The sequence below is a fragment of the Centruroides vittatus genome, unplaced genomic scaffold (assembly GCF_030686945.1).
Source record: "Centruroides vittatus isolate TY-2023 unplaced genomic scaffold, ASM3068694v2 scaffold_520, whole genome shotgun sequence".
NCBI classification, from domain to species: domain Eukaryota; kingdom Metazoa; phylum Arthropoda; class Arachnida; order Scorpiones; family Buthidae; genus Centruroides; species Centruroides vittatus.
In genome coordinates, this window is record NW_027122712.1 from 505376 (window position 1) to 523416 (window position 18041).

General features: G+C 30.3%; 1 protein-coding gene across 2 annotated transcripts in view; it reads right to left on the reverse strand.

Moving 5' to 3' along the window:
* The window catches only part of LOC136989425 (uncharacterized), a 38620-nt gene that overhangs the window by 13015 nt on the left and 7564 nt on the right, over positions 1 to 18041 (reverse strand). For both annotated transcript variants that reach the window (XM_067287568.1, XM_067287567.1), the window contains exons 4-7: positions 17319 to 17364; positions 16226 to 16329; positions 16039 to 16146; positions 15864 to 15971 (exon numbers count right to left, since the gene is read on the reverse strand). In XM_067287568.1, coding sequence (XP_067143669.1) covers positions 15864 to 15971; positions 16039 to 16146; positions 16226 to 16329; positions 17319 to 17364 — 366 coding nt within the window. The remainder of the gene's footprint in view (positions 1 to 15863; positions 15972 to 16038; positions 16147 to 16225; positions 16330 to 17318; positions 17365 to 18041) is intronic.

Sequence of the window (18041 nt, forward strand, 5' to 3'; positions counted from 1 at the left end):
ATTTGATTTATCAAACAAAAATAAAATAGCATAATATACAAATTACATATCTGTTTTCTATAGGATATCAAAGTTACATATCTGTTAACTTTTATATCCTACAAAATAGAGAAATTAAAGAGAAGATAAAAACAAAAAAAAAAAAATTATATTTATTCGAGAAGAATTTAATGATGAAAAAAAAATTTAATAGTGTATTACATAAGCATATGCTTTTATAATACTGTAGTTTGTAGAATGTAAGAATAATGTCTGCAGTTCTTTTAATTTTCTATATTTTAGTATGAGAAATACATTTAAAGATAGTATTTAATATAATTATATGTTATTGATTCATAGCATTTAAATATTTACTTAATATAAAAATATTCTAATGTCTGACTCGTTGTTTGTTTATCTTTCAACCAAGGCTAACAAATGAAATCAACACCAAATTATTTATCTCAAATGTTGTTTTAGGCCCAGTCGTTTGTATTGTCGAGTAATAACTACACCATGTTTCTCATCCTATACGAACAAAAACAGAAAGTATCCTTCTTAAACGAATGTTAGAAAATTCATCATAAATACAGCAGATCTACAGTAACTTTCATTAGACTGACATTTATTTCAGTAACTTCTATTTTGATCATACTAAAACAATGGAGTACGGAAAAAATTAGTGTAGAATACTATAGATATGCTATGCAAGCATATATAATTTACATTAATATATATATACACAAATTGCATTGCGTATATGCATACTATACATAACCGTGTATATGTGTACTGTACAATACAATACATACTGTATATATGATACATACGAAGAGACAGGCAAATGGAAAAAGCTCATTATGAGCAGTACCAAAGCCTCTTATTTAAAGGACCAAACAGAATGAAATTTGAAAAAGTAAATCAAGTAAAAATATAATAATTACGCCGCGCAACAATTATATATAAATGTCTACTTAATGTGCTATTAGTTATTATTTTAATGTTAATGTATAGGCAAAAGGGCCCAAGTCCCTTCGTTTAAATCGTTAAATAAATGAAATAAAAAGAATTAAAGTAAATTGAGTGTAGAATACATTCTACACTCTGAGTAATATACGAAATTTGTATGAATAGTTTACACGTATTATTCGCTCAAAGTCCATATAATTCTAGATAAAATTACACGATAGCAGCAAAGTTCTAAAGAAAAAACAAACAAAGAAAAATATCTTAAACATGTAAAAAATAAAGGTTAAACAATGATTTTCTTATGTAAAAAACAATTCAAATTAAATTCAAAATATAATACGACAAACTAACATAGTTTAAGGAAACGAAAATACGTTAAGAAGAGCAAATAAAAATAACTGCTGTCCTATTAAATATGGTACACTCGATAAAATTTATCTTTATGAATAAAGATAGTAGAATAAATTTTGGTCGGAAAGCTTTCCCATTGTGTCGTCATATCATATTCTAATATGATATAAAATTTCAATTTATCTATAAGGGGCTCTCCATAAATTACGTCACATTTTTCTTAAAATTTTTATCCCCCTCTCCATTGTCCCAGTTTCTCCAAGTTTCTGTAACCCCCTCCCCTCTTCGGACGTCAAAACTTAGCCCCCTCAAAACCTCTATCATTTTATGAATAATAAAATGCATAAACTGCATAAAATTTAATGAAATAAAACGAATGTCCATTGAAGTTCAACTCCTCTCCTTCCCCTTGTCCGACTCTGCCCGACTTATCATAATCCCCTCCCTCCATTTCAGTGTGGACATCATTTATGGAGAGAAATTAATAGATAAATTGAAATTTTATATCATATTAGAATATGATATTATCTAAATCTAAACTAAATTTTCATAGTACTAAATGTAATAAAACATAGTATCTAAATATAAAACTGTATATATCAGACATGGGCAAATGCGGCTCTTGCTAAAAGTGTTAATTTCTGTTTTTTATTATTATTTTTACAATTTTATTTTTATAATTTTGTGAAAATATGTTTATTAAAAAAATTCAATATTTGTTTTATATTATATTTATATTATATAATAAAATCGCGCGCCTTACCATACTATCCACCACGACAGTACAGAACTGCGGCTCCCATGCATTTTGCAAAACTTACATTTCGGCTCCCACTGAACTCTTGCTTGCCCACCCTGGTATATATTATCTACATATAGTCTACATATACAAAATATACTAAATATTGAAATCACAATGCAATTTTAAACATGAATGTATGAGAATACTTCTTTAACATTACAATGTACCGATAGCGTAAGCCATATTGGAACCGTTACATACAGTATAGACGTGCAAGCTTTCAGTTTTATAAAAAGTCTTGCACAAGTGGAAAAGTCAGAAATGATTTATTATAAAATAACCAGACTGCCGCTCTAGGAGGTTCGGGTTCGAATCCAGATCGGCTTAGAAATTTTCACGGGGATGAACTTAGTCCTTCATCATCCGTCGTTCCCAATGTAGAGCTGGCCAAATCCAGCATTAAAAATTGTTCTTTTAGTGCCCGCAAGGCGGAAGAGTAGAAAAAATCCTTATATATAAAAGTAAATATCCTATATAATTTAATCACTGCTTAAAAGACAAATCTTGTTGTAGGTATAGACTATCTGACTAAAAGAGTGTACCACATCTTAACGATCAATCATAAATCCTAATTTTATTTTATTGATTCGCTGGCCTAATTCAACGTGATATTTAATTTGACTGTAAGAGAACAAACATTGCTGCCTCAGCTGGATATCCGGCTTGATCAGAAGTTAGCAAAGTATGCCCCTACACCACGGATTTCCTACAGTGAATTTATTGTCGGACGACCTGTGGTGTACGTTTTTTCATCAGTCCACTTTTAATTATATCTCAATATATTAATAAAAACATTATGAATGTATTTTCATAATCAATAAAATGTAATTATTGATAAATGTTCATAGTATTTTGTAATAGGATATTCAATAATTTTATTTAAAATTAGTTTACACTAAATTGAATAATCTTTAAAAATTTTAGTAAAATTATTTATGATCTGTAAACTTTGGAATGAAAGTGACTTATTAGGATAATTAATTCTAAGTAGAATTTAAAAAATATATAGAAAGAAGATAGGAGAAACAAAATCTTAAAGACGATAAATACATAAATATACATAATATTACAATTTACATGCAAAATTTATTTGTATTTTATAATTTTATCATTTATAAATTTATAAAAATGTCCTTTGTAAAGCCAGCTTACGATCTTTATTTCATGGATAATAGTGCATTGTGATATATGACAAAAAAATAGTCAGAATTTGTCTTTCGGAAGATTTGAAAATTCAAGTTCATTATTCGTTAGAATTGATAATAATACTTTACTCTTTACAGTGCCGGATTAACCAATAGACAAATAAGACAATTGTCTAGGGCCCGTAATTTGGAGGAGCCCGGGGTTAAGGGTTGATTAATGACTATAATTATGTGAGAACCTTGACTTCAAATTAAACAATTTCAACTAAATAGTAATATAACTTTTCAATAATATAATGCAAAACTCTCCATTCGGATTATCATCGTCTCCAATTCGAAATATAAACATCGCCGATACGGCCAATATTACTGCCTCCCATAACGGAATAATATAATTAGTGCCTCCAGTAAGGGAATATCCTCTTCTCCAGCTACAGGTATTCCAGTTCCTCAGTTCCTACTCCCGTAACGGATAGAAAATCTCTGCCTCTCGTGTGTGTGTGTATACTTCTCTTCAAGGCCGGTCATCTCGTTTACCAACGACTTCCTTCTACTCCAGGTAATTATAATAACGCGCAATTTCATTTAAACTCCTCTCTCTCCGATGTGTTTGTCCGGCTATATCGGAAACATGTAAATTCGTTAAAAAAATAAACGGGTATTTGTTAACCTAGTGACTCACTTCCGTCTAGCTGTCTCACAGATCTCCATCCGGAATCCGATCGCTTACTCACGCGACCGCTCGCGAGACCAAAGTCCAAAAAAATAAAAAAAAGGAAGAAAAACAAATTGCCGTCGCGGTCGATATACACACAGTGGTGACATTCTGACATGGTGCCGACCCTCCGGTCATAATTATATATCTTTTTACATATTTTTCATTATACCTGAAACTTTTTATTATTATACAATTATTATTGTATTAGTGTTTTCATTCACTATTATTAATAAAAATTTTAACTGATAATATTTCAATTTCTTTAGAAGCAACTTATTTAAACGGGGCCCCAATTTAAATTTTATCTACGGCCCGGTAGAGGCTTAATTCGGCACTGACTCTTTACGTCCGGATGGCCGATAAGTTAAGGCGACAATCTATCAAGCAGGTGAACCCGAGATCCATTACCTTGTCAAACGATTTCAGTTCGTTCCGTTCCCATTAAATCGGTCCGTACAGTACCATTTGTAAAGCTATAAATAATTCTAGCACGTATTCGTGACGTCATCCAAGGACACGAGCCAAGACTGGAACATTTATCCGATTTTCGCGCGCGCCAAGCCACGCGATTCTCATCTCAATTCTTTCTTTTTTACGTAATAACCATTATTTAATATTCGAAAAATTCGATTATTAATAACAAAAAAATAAGTAAATTAATATACAGTAGATTATCCCTTCATATTTTTTCCATAACAATATTAACAAAAATCAATTTATGTGATACTATCGATATTTATCTAAAGCAAAATATATTAAAATCCATCATTTACGATTATTTATTTATATAAAGAAATTCGAGTATTATAAATAATAATGAAAAATAATGTAAGATGTTAATATAAATACATAAAATGTTGGAAAATTACTGAAGTAAATACGAAAGATATAAAAGTTATCAAAACTAAATACATTACGTAAAAATACTTAAAATATTTTCTTTGAGTTTGGTATTTGCACAGACGTGGCATCTTATCTTTCTCTCCCCCCCCTCTCTCTGTCTCTGTCTTTTCTATATTCTCTGTAGATGGGATAAGAAAAAAAATGTTTTTGCATTCTCAATCTTCTAGGAGTCTCATCTTTGATAGGGCATAGATTAAATTGTGCTTATATTGTAGGCTAAGTATAATCACAATTTAGACAATATTTTTCGAAATTCTGTTTCACTAATTCAAATCTGAATTCTGAAATATATTTGTATGTGTTTGGAGTTTTTTTTCTCTTATACAGGACAGGCACAGAGGTCCACTAGACGAAAAAATAATTTTTCTTGTAATTTGATTATAAATAAGTACTATGTCTAGTTGATCTACTGTTCCCATATTTTCATATTATCTGATTTATTATACTTTAAAGGATTTCCCTCGTTCTTTGGGTTGAAGTTGATTTCTTCGTTCTTCCTGTGGTGTAGAAAAAAAATTAAATAACATTCTGACCTCCCTCGTATCTATCCATTCATATAATGGAAAATGTTTACTTCTTGACTGAATTTTTTGCGATCAGTTGGTAAATATTTTCTGGTTTTCATACTACACATACTACACTAGTTTCTATTGCTACGACTTCAGAGGTATCAAAAGTTCTGGAGTTGTGTAATAATATTATCAATGTACTGTACAACTTACGATGTTTTTCAAAATAATTTTCAAGAGAGAGAGCGCAGCACGTCCAGATAGTCCATAATCTTTATACTTTTCACAAAGTTCCGTAGTCTCTCTTGTATATGTTATCATAACTAGAATTCAATGGCTTTTACAGTTAACTAATACGAATATTTTATTTCAAATTGAAAATGTTTTGACGGGAAAGTCGTTCCTTCCAAAGGAAGAGAAACTCATAAGTGCATAAATTTTTATAAAGATAGAAATATCTTTTTCAGGAGGCTTTTAAATTTTAGGAAATTTTTCTCATTTTGGAAAGTCGGTCTGTTGGATTTTAGATTAAAAAGAGCTGGCAAAATGAAGCACTCTAAGGATGAGCTGAAATATATTTCTACACAGTATCCGGAAAAAAATGGTGCGAGAATTTTGGGGACACTGCTCCAATAGTCAGTGATAGGAATTTTTATACTTCTTATTAGCGTGTATAGTCCGAAAAATATCATTATTTCTGTAGTTGTTGCTTGCCTCGAATAATCTTACATGATAAGAAATAAATGTTTTGCACTCACCTGTTCGAGAATATATTTTCTTCATTATGGCATAGTTTTCGAACCGAATTAACAATTAATAATTAGCCATAAATTGCCATGTAATAAATAGACGATTTTATAGTTATTTATTGGAGAAACATAACATTAATAAAATATAATTTCCAGTTATGTTAAAAATGCAAAATCAAATAATTTAAAATGATAATTTTAATTTAAAATTTTAAAAAAATTTAACAATTTCTTTAATTATTAAAATATATAATTTATTAAACATATTCACATCAAATTATACAGGAAAATATTATCTATAACAATAAAAAATGAGAACGAAACGATAAAACCAACGAAGCTATAACAGTTTTCCTATAACACCTACAGTATTAAATTTTGAAGACAAAGATCTGGCCTCCAAAAGCTAATCGTAATGTTCGTAATAAAAACGTCAAACTTTTATATTTATTGTATGTCTCCGAATCTTGTGGCTATTTAATATAAATTAAACTTCAAAAGCGCGTGCCATACTTGGAGATGACTTGGGTATCTTGGACCCCCCACCGTCATAAATCGCAACTCGCAATGTATACTTGTAATGTAATATTAGTACACTGATCAGGTTGTATTAAAGCTAGAATGATAAAGTTTGTTTTCCTTCTTAAATACAGAAACTATTGAGCTTTCTAACCACCATGTTAAACAAAAATATTTTTAAAGATAAAACAACGAGTTGCATAATTTTCCCGGCAACAACATTCAAAATTGCGTATGTTGCCATCTGTTACGATATTTTATTTTAAAAACTTTTTATATTATTACAGTAGAGCGTCGTTAATTGGAACGTCGGTAATTAAAATGGCCGGAAATTGGAACGATTTTCAGTCGGACTGTGTCGTGCTGAATCGAACATTTTTGATACTAGATTTACTTCTAAAGTATAATTTTCATGTTTTTTATATTCTTCAATATATTTATTTTGTTTGTACAAAATGCAGAAATAATTTTTAACGATACGATAGCCTCGATTATTATTATAAAAATTTTCGTTAGGCTTAAAATCGACGAAAATTCAACACGAAGCGACACGCAACGAAGAAAAATTCAACAGGAAGCGACACGCAACGGAGAAAAATTTGAACATCGGACAGGTTAATATATTTTTTCGTACAAAGTCGGAAATTGGAACAAATGACTAATTGGAACAACCCCAGTCCCCAATTGACGCCAATTTTCGACGCTCTACTGTATTATTAATTATTATAAAATGGCAAAAGTTTAATCTGAAGGGTAAAGATGAGTTTTATATAAAAAAAAACCAAGAAAAAATTTGCAAATGCTAATTATACTTAATCAAACTCGAGATAAGACACAATACCCTCTAGCTCCCCACCCTCTCGACCTTTAATCACCAAAATTTAATAACATCAATCCTCCTAATACACAAACCTCCCTGCAAAATTTCAGAAATTTTCGACAAAAGGCAGGAGTTATTAGGCTTCAAAGTGGGCGAACAAAATCGTGCCACCATAGAAAAGAAGGGAAAAATCATAAAGATAATATTGATTCTGAATAAAGTGAAAAAATAACATGAATACATATAGCGATTTAAAATCATACCACAAAAAAGTTGATCACGTATGCGTTAATAAAAACAACTGCATAACTGACGGATTAATCGATCGAGGTTACCATAATACGGTATAAACATCATTCATTATAAGTTTAATAAGTTAAATTTCTATTAATTTAAGTGATACTTTTAGTTTTAACGCTGTAAACTGACTTAAAGAGATAATTTAATAATAATCTTAAATCGCTCTTGGAAATAAAACTGTTGATATCGACAAATGAGTAAACTACATTATATTCATACAAAATAAAAATATTTTTGATAAATTTACCGTTTGAATGTACTATTTTATCAAAAATAAAAACCTGTATTTGTATTAATTAATTAAAAGAAAAATGTTCAATCATAGTCGGTTAGGATTGGTTTCGGTTTCGGTTTCGGTGTAAAGCAGGCCTGGCCAACTCAAATTGTTTCGCGGGCTACTTTGACCACGCGTAACATTACGGTGGGCCACAATTTAGGCAAACACGCTTTTAAAAAAGTAAAACAAATACAAAATGAATAAGATTTTATTGTTATACCAAGAGTTCGTACTCGTACTTGCGCATTATAACAATGACACATGCAAATTTTCATTTATTTAATTGTTTTGGTATACACTTAACGGAAAACAAAAGTTTTAATACATATATAATATCGCTTAGCGGGCCACACAATTTAACGTGACAGGCCGCGGGTTGGCCAGGCCTGGTGTAAAGGCTAGAGTTTTAATTAAGTTTTTGGTTTAATTTATTTGAATTTATTTATTTTACAAACTTATTTAGTATTAATTTAATTTTAGTTTTTATAATTACTTTTAATAATTTTTATTTATTTATTTATTATTTATTTAATTTTGCATTAATTTTGCCTGCTTTAAATTTTTTTTTAATTTTAAATTTTAATTATAAGTGAGTTAAAATAATTTTTCCAAAAAATATAAACATTATTAGCGATTTCAGCAATCGTACATTAATAAAATTACGTTACTTCAAAATTAATAGAGGAAATGCATGCAATTGGTTTTGATTTCGTTATTCATATTGTAGTGGTGAGTCATACCCACATTAAGACGATATTTAAATGTAGAAATAAACGATAATTATATATATATATATATATATATTTTTTTTTTTTTTTTTGCATAAAATTGTCATACTCTGATTATGATACAAAACAAGAATTTTCTGTCTTGTTTAAATTAGTTGGTTGAGTCTTTTCATTTACGTAAATCTGTTGTCATGTGACTGTAATTTATTACCAAAATGTTTCACCTTTCAACATACAGGTAAATCTCGATATTTACGACAATTACGTTATTGGGAAGTACCGCGAATTCAAATAGGAATGCCTATGAGAAAATCTAGTTAGATTCCTGAGGGTCGAGCCAATGGGACTGAGTTTAAAGCATGTTGCTGTCTCGGGAATATTTAAACTTTTGCAGATGATTCAACATGCATATGACAACAACTATTTTATTCATACGTTTAATTATATTAAAATAGTAGAAGACAGTGTCTTAGTAGAAGTAGTGTCTTAGTAGAAGATAGGTTGTTTCCAAAGCCCGCTTAAACTTGAGATTGCGTCAGGAATAGAGTCTGATTCTTGCAACTTCTTTCACAGACTATCAATAGTGATATATATTCTTAAAAACTTGCTGTCATTAGCAGCTTTAGCGTTTTCTTTTCTGTTTATCATCTTCTTCTTCTCTTACATGCAAATTTTCGATTATCATCATGTTCAGTTCCTCATTTGTCGGTTCTACAGCAGTCAAGTACAGTAGGTTTTCAATATTTTCTGCTTATTTTCCTCCAACTCCTCACTGACTATCTGCTTTGCCGTCTTTTACATTATTATATCCGTTTATTACTATAATTGTATGGAATTATCTACTTACATAATTGTGACAAACTGACATGTACGATTTGGTAGAAAGCATTGTTGCTGTAATGCGATGATTTCAGTTTGGTAAGTAGAGTAGTTACGGTACTTTGCTTGGTTATGTCAAAAAATGTAAAAACTGGAGATAACAGAAAGTACTTATAAAAGACATAAGTACTGTACTGCAATGGAATGCCCTTTCCAATTCAATAGATGTGGGTGGAATCGTCTTTAATGCATTTAAGAGAAGACAAATGTTATGTGTTTTTTCACTCGTATCCTCGAAGATTTCAAGTTCGTTTCCGGATGCGTTGCAGTACTTTTTTTGCTCTCAAGTATTCTTGATTTGTCTACCTACTGCTTTAATAGCGGTATCAAGCTTACAGCCCGATAATTCGGCAGTTCGTTTGGCTTTATTAATCGAGTTTATGAAGAAAAACTTCATACTTGCAGACTTTGTCCTCGTTTGTATCTTTGCCCAATTTGCACAACCTGGTATAATGCAGTTATTAAAGTTAATGGACATGGTTAAACAATTAAGACAGCATAGGCGCAATTATTCAAGATATTACAGGTTCTGACAAGTAAAGAATTTTCAGTCCTGCCACAAATAGGCCCCTACATATTGATTATTGACAATCTGTAAAGTGTCATAACAAGCAAAAATATAAAAAAGTAATAAGCAGGCTTAAAATTAATAAATACAAATGTATTCTGACAGTTTATGAGTTAATTATACTTTTTATTTGCAAAATTTCCTCAACCTTAACACAAAAAAAAGAAAAAAAAGTGAACTTTTAAGAAATTTTCGGGATATTTCCCGCTTTAAAAAACAGCCGGGATCTCGTTTGAGAAACCCTAGTCGTATAGTAGGTCAATTTTTTTTTTCAATCGCGAAAAAGCAACAGCGCGAATATCAACACGCGTCTATCGAGAGTTGCCTGTATTACAAATGTTTAAAAGAATTAGGCAATACAGTAATACCCCGAACTTACGCGATAGGTGGGACCGAGCAATAACCGCGTAAGTCGAATTCGCGTAAGTCGGGATATAATTTCGGGATATAACATACCAATTATATTTAATTAGGACCGGAGACTAAAGAAAACAATAATTTAGAAGAAAATGTTTAATAAAATCTCAGATAATACAATATAACAAATTATATACAGTATAACAAATTATATTATTAAAATCGTAAACCTAAGTTATTTTGATGTAGAAGGCTTCATAAAATCTAAAAAATTCGTCTGACGGCGCAAAGATTTTTTCTCTCCCGCAAAATTTCCTCGTAGCATGCTAATAATTTTTTTATTTCTCGTTTTGTCGAAGAAATGCGCTCTTCGTTGGAGTCTATATTTTCTAAAATTTTCAATTGAACTGAGGTCTTCTGTCAAGTTTTCACAGCTTCGAGAATTTTTTCTTTACCTTTTATAGTTGTTCTGACCTTCGATTCCGGTAGATCAAACTTCTTTGCCAATTCACACATTTTCATTTTTGTATTGAAGTTTTTAATAATGTTAACGTTACATTCCAAAGATAAAGTTTTTCTTTTCTTGTTTGATGCAGAAGAATCAGTTCTACTTCGTATAGATGACACAGTAGAGTCTCTCAAGTCTCCGCAGATATAACAAACACAGAAATAAATAACGCAAAATAAATTGTAGCTATGCGTCTATTCCGCGCGACATGTCCGAACACGTAAGCTGAACAATAGTGTGGTGGAGTGAGTAATCAAGAGTTGCGTGGCGCTCAAACGAAAGACGAATCGACGAGATTTGAAAATCGCGTAACTCCGGATTCGCGTAAGTCGGGGTAGCGAAAGTCGAGGTATTACTGTATACGTATTATGAATCAGACGTTTTACCAGAAACAACACAATTAAACAGAGAATCAACTCCTACCATTACTTTCCGGCTGTTACAGAACAGAGGGAAAGTACAGTACTATAATAGGTCAAATTTTGACCTTCTAGATATTTTAAATTTCTCTAAGTATAGTACATTGATTCCAAAACCGTCAAAAAAAGGGAATAAAATATCATATATGTTGATGTAAAGGGTATATATACATATATTTGTATGTCTGCGATGGGCTGTACTTTGCTTTATATCTCAAGACGCCATGTATCAAAAATTTTGAAATATGTCAGGAATACTTATATATAGGAGTCCAGTGACGCAGCCAAAGTATGAAAGGGAGCAATTGCATCGCCTTCGTTGCAACATAAGAATAAATGTAAACCGTTATAACTCGTGGTTTTCGAATATTTAGTAACGTAATAAAATATAATTTTCTCCCTTTCAAATTCATACGAAAGTAATTACAAACATCTATGAGTGTAATTTGTTCAGTAATTTGATGTAATTATTGTTTATATAACCTATTAAATTCGTTATCCATTAACAAATCATATACAAATACGTAATATGTAAATTTTTACGTTACAGTTTTATTTAAGCAACGTTCAACGATTCTTAATTTATTTACTTGCACCCCGTTGCTAAATTTTTCGTTTCGCTACTATATAAGGAGCATAGGTGCTATTGTATTTTGCAGATAATAAGTTGAGGAGGAGAGATACAGGGGGTGAGGTTCATATTTCTGGTGGGACAGACTTAATAAAATTTTTATTCATTATTGGCATTTACTACGGGCGTCGATTCATAAGAGACAGAGGAAGCCACATCTCTCCAATATTTGTGTACAGACAAATTGTCCTCTTGCCCAAGATATATATGTATTTTTATTTTATACAATAGTAAATAATTAGTAGTAGTAGAAGCGAGTACACCGTATATAACAGCTACACTTTATTATTATATCCACTTCAAAATCCAACAATGAAAAATTATTCTTGCTTATTTTATATATCAAAAACAGTTTGAATCAGCATACGCTAAGGTACATCGTATAAAAATTTGTGCCATTGTCAATTGATAATACGTGGTACGATCCAAAAGTTCGGGGAATGCAGTAATCTACGACAACAAAAGCATGTATTTGAAGTTACAGTGTATGAAATGGATTCTACCAAACCATCTCTACGTGTTTAGGTTAATTTCACCCATGTCATGTGATTAAATCGCGAGCGCTGCCGTTTTTTTCCGGAGATAGTTACCTTCGTCCTGCGACGTAATCAAAGTGGAGTTTCAAGAACAACCTCCAACATTAAATTTTGTCAGCGTTTAGGTAAAACACCTACGGATATTTTAAAATTGCTAAGAAAGGTGTACGGTGATTCTACGGTGAAAGGTCACGGTGAAGTCGAAATGTTGGAGGTTGTTCTTGAAACTCCACTTTGATTACGTCGCAGGACAAAGGTAACTACCTCCGGAAAAAAACAGCAGCGCTCGCGGTCTAATCACATGACATGGGTGAAATTAACCTGAACACGTAGAGGTGGTTTGGTAGAATCCATTTCATACACTGTAATTTCAAATACATGCTTTTGTTGTCGTAGATCACTGCATTCCCCGAACTTTTGGATCGTACCACGTATAAGTTTTATTGAAAAATTTTGAATTCTAACGTCAGATATTGATTTTAAAAAATTCAAAATTTTTTTTATCACTTAATATTTTTTAAAGAAAATACATTAAAATTACAAGCAATAAAATGATATTTATGTAATTGATACTTCAATTTCTCAAACAAAAGAAACAAGCAAATTAGCATAAAAGAATTCTGCTGGGACTATTAATGATTTGCAGTAGGGATTAAAGAATTTGTAAAGACTACTTTTGAATATATAATAAAAATGATGATTTTGTTATCATTATCGGATCTCTAATATGAATACCTAATTTTAAAAATCCAATGTAGTAAAGCACTTTATCTTCTGTAGAGAACACAAATGTATCAACGAAGATATTTTTGCACGAGTAAATATGAGTATAAACGTAACTGACAGCAAGGATACTTAATGTATTCACGTTCCGATAATAAATTGTTCAGAAAAAATCAACAGGTTTCAAGAAAATAAATTTATAGTATTATTTTTCTAATAAATGTAAAAGTAGTGATAATAAATTTTGAATTTACTAAAACATTAAAAAAAATAGTAGATAATGATTATTTTACATCTTAATTACTATAAAAATATAACACGAAAGATAATTTTGAATTTTATGACTAATGAGTAAACTCTGATATATTTCATACATAAATATTTTGAGAATGAAGTTTATATTGAATTTTGGTATTGGACTGTTGACATAAGTGTTAACTTCAACAAATTCTCAAATTTTCAATTTCGTCCGAACAATATGACGAATACGGACGTTAATATGACGTCACTTAATATCATGTCACTGATATACGTATATAACTACCGGATGTCCAAGGCAATAAAGATGTCAGCCTACAAGGCTGATGAACCCGAAGACACCGGTCAGGAATTTCAGGGAATTACCGTCTGTCATCATCCAAAGTTCCTATAGTGGGCCTGATAAAAAAGCCCTCTTCCTACTCTTAGGATAGAAATAGTTTTAAAATACAATGCTGAAATTTTCCATTTTACGGAATGCTCGTACGGTACATCCTATAATAAATATTTATATATGAATCTGCTTAGTTTATCTTCAAATGCTTCTTGAAATGCTAGCTTGATTTCTGTAAATGTTGAAAACTGTATTTGTTTCAGCATCTGTCTAATGAAACTAAGCATTTCGTGTAATGTCCAATGGCTTATTAATTTCTAACGGGAATGAAAAATCGACACCAACTAAACAAAATTCCCAAAATAAACGCACAAAACAAAAATAAGTAATTAAGAATGAAGCAAAATCAGATTTTCCCTCACAAATGTCTTCAACTTCTCTACGTTGTAACTTCTTTGAGTTATTTGATAAATACATAGATACTGTACTGTACATACATTTTAATATATAGACTACGAGTATACGTCAATTTTAGCAAAATAATTTTAGTAAATAACTAGTTTTTGTACACGTAATAACACAGCAAAAAATGTAGGCTACACTTTACAAGTGTCTCCTCGAAATTTTTTTTGGCTACGTTATTTGATTATGATTTATGATATTTAACAACGAAAAATGGAAACAAATGCCATATGATAAATACACTATTCAAAAATTTCATTGCATATTTCAGTTTCAAACATAAAATAAATGATAAATCCACAAGTGAGCTATAAAAAGTAATGTTGGCAACAATGTAGCATAATTTTATTTTATAACATTCGTAACACTGTACTTCGCTGTAAACAGACTACAGAGATTGAGTGTCGAAAGTGCGACAGCTTAATGACTGAAAGTATTAAAATGTCAGCCTACCGCTCTGAAGAATTCGGAATCTAATCCAGGCGAGCAACATCAGAAATATTCCATGGTTGATAAGTATCTGTGGATGGACTTGTTTGAGCAGCGTGGGAAACTTTTGGACCGGCGCCAGAAATTACCGATATGAATATAAAGGAACCAGTCCTACAGGCGCGGAGCCTTTGAAAATTTCCTGATTTCCCGATGGTCCCTTCCACTCTGGTTATAAGTCCCGGATACGTCGAGCTAGTTCCTTACCACCAGCCGACCCCATTGTGGATCTGACCAAACCTACTACTTTATGGCAAAAAGATCCTTTTCGTACACACAAGGCGGAAAGAGCCAAAGATGAAAAGAAAAGAAAAATATGTAAAAATCGCCATCGAGGATAAGCCATTAGATATTACACAAAATTTTAATTTCATTAGACAAATGCAGAAATAAACGCCCATTTTAACATCTACAGAAACCAGGCTAACAATACACGAAGTGACTGGAAAAACTAAACAGATTCTAAAACAAATGCTTTTTTAAAGGATGTGCTAGTGCTTCAAGAAATGGCTAGGCACTTCTTGAAATGGCAAATTTTAGCCTGTGACTACAACATATACGTATAATATATATTATTAAAGTAAGTTCGCTTGTATCTTCACTTTCAATTTTCAATTTTGCAATTTGTGAATTAATTTTTATAATGGTAATAAACATCTTTTGAAATTAATCTGCGAATAATCGCAAAACATTTCAATGATTTTGCAATGCATAGTTACTTTTGTGGAATCTTTACGCTAAACGGAGCGGTAACTTTTTATCGATACTTTTGCATTCTCATGCCAAAGAAATTTGTGTTTGTGAATTTCTATTACGTAAAATTACCTAAAATGCACATTTAATATTAGATCTATCACATATTTTTTACATCAGGTTATAAAATATTTAACAAACATATTAAAGATTCGTTAATTTGGAATTATAACTTACTGTGTTAGGAATTACATTGAATTTGTTTGGATCTTTAGCTTCATCTTTGAGTTCCATCATGGCATTTTTAATCTCCTGGAGATAAGCTATGGCTTCTTCTCTATTTAACTGCAAAGTTAATAAATTAGTATAAAACTTATTAAAATAAAAACAGTTGATATTTCAAAGAACCAACCACATTTTCTTTTAGTAACTCTTCAATAGCCAAAGTGACTCCTTCTTCATCTCCAGATTTTAGTATATACTCAGCTAAAGCTACCGGAGTAAAGCGAAGACTAGAAAACTTCAAAGTAAATAATAAAAAGAGTGAGACTAATGAGGCCAAAAGTAAATAAGAACATTGAAACTGAATAATTACTTACTAATTTATAATCTTTAGGTGAATAATTCGGTTGTAAAATTGAATTTTTTTTCTGTTTTCTTCCTGATGCATCATGCTCCAATTTTTCGTTTTCTGATTGTACGGCTGTGAAAAGAAAAAGTGAAATAAAGACAATCTTAAAAATTTCAGTATTAAAAAAGGTTTAAAGTTATGCTAGTAAATTCATCGTACTGAAGTAATTTATCTAAACAAGAAAAAAAATATGGAAATCAGCTGGATGCTATTTATATTGAAATATAAGTTCAGAATTATTAACAGTTTTCAACTCAATTAATTTTACTTTTAATATATACAATAAAATTTAACTTTTTGTCTGGTTTATTTCCGGTAATAATCTGTAACTGATTTTTTTTTTCTGTCTCCTTTTATGAATACTTTAATGCCTCCATTTTGTTAGGAATGCTTTTAGAACCTCGAGAAAAAATACTTTAGAAAAAATCTTTGAAATTTTACAGCCATTTATATGACTATTTGTTTATAAAAAAAACAGATTCAAATCATATTTGATTTATTTAACTTTCGACAATTTATTACAGTATCTAAACTAAACAGTTACATTATTATTAAATTAGTAGAAACACTTGACATAATGATCGTTTCGCAGATTGTTTCAAGGAGAAAATCTTTATATTCGTTTTAGACTTTTATTTCAGTCTTATTTAAATGCATATTTATTCAATGCTTTTTCGATATCTGATGTATAGTAACTCTTAAACAATTCAGATAAACAGGAATGCAGTATGTTTTTTATAGCAGGATGAAAGTGATGTTAACGACCAACTAAGGTCGTTCAAAAGACCTTAACCTTCATTCTTATAACTGGTTGAGTATCCAAGACGAAATCTCTAACAAAACAAAAATTTTTTACTTCGTAAAATCTTCTTTCATAGTTTTAAAATGCTTCTCACTTATTTCATAAAGACTTAAGAATAACGTGTTAAGTACTGTGAAGTATACAAAAACTTGATATTTATTTGATAATTATTATTATTATCGCAGTCCCTAGAATACTAAAAAGTATAATATTAAAACCAATATATTGTTTAGTATTCTAGACTAGTAAATATACTTACCATTACGGCGTCGAAGTTGATCTAGTTGTTGCTCTTCGTCTACTGTCTGAAAATATTACGTGTTCTTAATACTTCAATCTAAACTTAAATTTTTAATTAAGATTAAACTATTCCTGTAAAAACTATAAAATTAAGCAAGTTTTTCAAATTATGCAAAACTGATGAAGAAATTAGAAAATTAAAATAATTAAACAAGTAAAACGTAAAATCTATCTCATATCTGCAATATGAGATAGATTGTTTAGAAATGAATTGCTTTACATACACCCTAATTTACGACCGTGCTGAGACTTGTTATTGTTGTAAATATAGCCTTATCGTTTAGTTCAAATTAGTTACTATAGCTGTTGCAAAGTTTGGCTTTCAGACAAAGTGTTTAGTTAAAATAACTTTTTGATATAACTAGCATCTATATTATCCAAATTAAAATGAAAAGTCTATCTTATTATTTGCTTAAACTAGATACTTTTTATATATAGTCAAATTTTTATACCAATAAAATTTGTATAATTTTAGTTTTATTTGCCTCAAAAATTTCTATATAGTGAAGTTAAGAAAAAATATTTTAGTTTGGAAAATATTTTAAAGGAATAGCGACTTTAAATACTAACGAAACTGTTTTAATATTCGCATTGAATTAATAATTAATATTTAAGATTTCAATATTCCGAAAGCAACGTTCAAATATTTGTGTATTTAATCCGTCATCAAGACGATAACAGC